The sequence below is a fragment of the Geospiza fortis genome, unplaced genomic scaffold (assembly GCF_000277835.1).
Source record: "Geospiza fortis unplaced genomic scaffold, GeoFor_1.0 scaffold883, whole genome shotgun sequence".
Classification (NCBI taxonomy): domain Eukaryota; kingdom Metazoa; phylum Chordata; class Aves; order Passeriformes; family Thraupidae; genus Geospiza; species Geospiza fortis.
This window is the reverse complement of record NW_005055184.1, coordinates 7,606-10,184: the sequence shown is the minus strand read 5'-3', so window position 1 is coordinate 10,184 and position 2,579 is coordinate 7,606. Positions and strand designations below refer to the sequence as shown.

Here is a 2,579-nt window from a genome sequence, read left to right as displayed (position 1 = left end):
GCCTCCGCCCGCCCCGACACACCCGCCCCGGGCTCTGCTGGGGGTTCTTTGTGGGCAAAGTGTGGAAACGACTCTCTGCACTCCTACCCCCTTGTCCTACACTGATTCCCTCCTCACCGCAGAGCTCCCCACAAGTCCTGGATCATTCTTCTTCCTACGTCGTGCAACCAAATCTTGCCGCTTTTTCTTGCTGGGCTGTGCTGCTGTCCTGTGGATGATTAGTGACAGCCGGCTGTGTCTGCTGTGACTTCCACTTCGGGAAAAAAGGAGAGGAACAGGGGGACATGGTGGTAGGGAGATTTTGGGGCTGTACAGACCTGCTTAAGTTCTCAGGAGCAAAGCCTCCTTGTCATCCTTCCTAGGGTGGGAAATAATCCCTGAAACATTAAAATCTGCAAATCAGGACTGCTGTGGATTCACAAATCCCAACTTTCTCCACATTTTCCTGCCTGTATCCTTCTTGCCTCTGCCTGACCCACCTTCACCCCGTGCTATGCCAGTCAGAGTCCTGTTACTCCTTTGGCATTCACCTGACTTGTGAACCTAAAAGCTCAGGGTTGATAAAGAGAAATCAGTCAAATTTCCAGGGCACGCTTGGTGTCTTTTTCTGTTGTTCTAGCCAGGACACAAGAAGGTGTCCCTCAGGTCCCAGCAGTATGGTGATGCCCAGTGTACTGCAGTTAAGGTTTCCTGGTGGGAAAACCTCTTATGAGCAACAGGACCACAGTGGCTCCAGGAGTTCTCCTCATAGAATAGGCCAAGCTGAGTTCTACTTGGGCTCTGGGATGCCCAAACCAACTTGCCTTTGAGTTTCCAACTCTACCAAACAGTGAGCCCAATCCAGAGAAAGCTCTCATCATGATAATCATCTTCTTTTTTGTTTTCAATCAGTTTTCATTATCTGATTATCTCAAGGCACTGTATTAAATATTCAGAACCTCTTGCCTCATGGACTGCAGTGCTGTTGGTTGCTTAGGTATTTCAAAGTTTTAGTTGGTTTTCTCTTCATTGGTATTTTTCAAAGTAGCAGATTTCATGGTGGCTGGGGTGTGGGAGGATCTGATCATTTAACCATGTGCAGCACAGAGAAGGTTTCCCTGCCCAGTGCTGAAGGCATTAAGGTAAAAACTGCTTTTGTCTTCTTTGGCTGCTCTGCAAAGAGGAGCAAGATGAGGGTCTGTGGTCCATTGGGCTCTTGTGTCAAGGGCTAGGGCTGGCCAGGAGCAAAGCAGAGATGTGGATCCCCTGGCTGTGCCCACAGCTTGGTCAACACTTTGGACAGGATGCCCCAGAAGCACTGCATTCTGCAGTGTCAGCTCCCTGGAAGTGCAGGTAAGAATTGACACTGCAATTGGATGTTATATTCAGATATGTTGATTGTTTTCTTGTGGGATGTTCTGTATGAGGAATTAAGAAAAATCATGTTTCAGCTCATCTGCAAAGAATCCCATGGTCCTGCCTGTCTGAGTCCCTGCTCTGAATACCTCTGCATAGATGAGGACTTTGAGAAAAATAGGCAGGAGTTGGGATGGGAGAAGTTGGAAAGGCTGATCTAAGAAGGAGAGGATCATTTTAGGCATGAAAGCACAGCTGAGGCTGGAGGATGGAGAGCCTCACCCCTCCTGTGCTGTTGGTGACACAGATTTTGTACGGACGGAAATTTGCCTTAGCTCAAGGTGGAGCCTCAGAGCGCAGTAATAAATCGCAGTGTCCTGAACAGAGACTCCTGCTATTTCCAAGGGGGCTGTGTTATTTTTGTAGACCACCATAGAGAATCGGCCACTGCGGTACTTGCCAGCCCCTGTGGTTTTATGTGCTTGCAGGAGAAATGTCAGAGTATCTCCCAGGAACTGGCGGTACCAGAAGAAGTTCAGATTGATGTCACTCTCCTTAGTGTTGGACTGGCAAGGAAGAACCACTTGCTGTCCAGCTTTGACTAGCACCTCAGAGAAGAATTCCTTCAGGGGATCACCTCCAACAAGACCTGCAACACAGGCACAAATGTATCTGCAGAGTTTGCTTCCTTCTCTCACTTGCTCTGTGTTTAAAACTGCCCCAATCTTTGCTGTCTTTCCAAAGAAATGGAAAGTTCAGATATCTACATCCATCCCCCTTCTATATTTCTCCTTGACCGCATGATGTTGTTGGTAGACACCTCCAAATAACTTACTAAAGACCACGAGAGACAGCAGGAAGGACACGAATACACCCACCTGACTGGATTAGCAGGACACACGCTGGCACAGCCATGGTGAAGATCATTTTCCCCAGCTTAAGAATCCTTTTCCTTCATGAGACTCTCAGCACACAGCAGAACACTCTTGGTAGCACAATGAAAAGGCACCACCCTGCAGAGAGAGTGCAGTGAATGTGTCACACCTCTGTGATGTGGAGGGCTGGAATGAGGCTCTTACATATTTTGCCTTTTCTTGTCTCCACAGCAGAGTGGACAGTCTCAGTGGCTTCCTGTACTTTTCCTTGGGCTTCCTTCTGCGTTCACAGCATTTACTGTGCGAGGTAACATCTCTGCCTTGCTGCAGAGTGCGTCTGCTTTTGTGTGCTCCTTGATGGTGAGCAGG

At 48.4% G+C, this 2,579-nt stretch overlaps 1 protein-coding gene across 1 annotated transcript in view; it reads right to left on the bottom strand.

The window, feature by feature from the left end:
- The window catches only part of LOC102042769, a 3,482-nt gene extending 1,220 nt beyond the window's left edge, over positions 1 to 2,262 (bottom strand). The window contains exons 1-2 of the mRNA XM_031065749.1: positions 2,214 to 2,262; positions 1,652 to 1,984 (exon numbers count right to left, since the gene is read on the bottom strand). Coding sequence (XP_030921609.1) covers positions 1,652 to 1,984; positions 2,214 to 2,262 — 382 coding nt within the window. The remainder of the gene's footprint in view (positions 1 to 1,651; positions 1,985 to 2,213) is intronic.
- Positions 2,263 to 2,579: the final 317 nt, after the last annotated feature.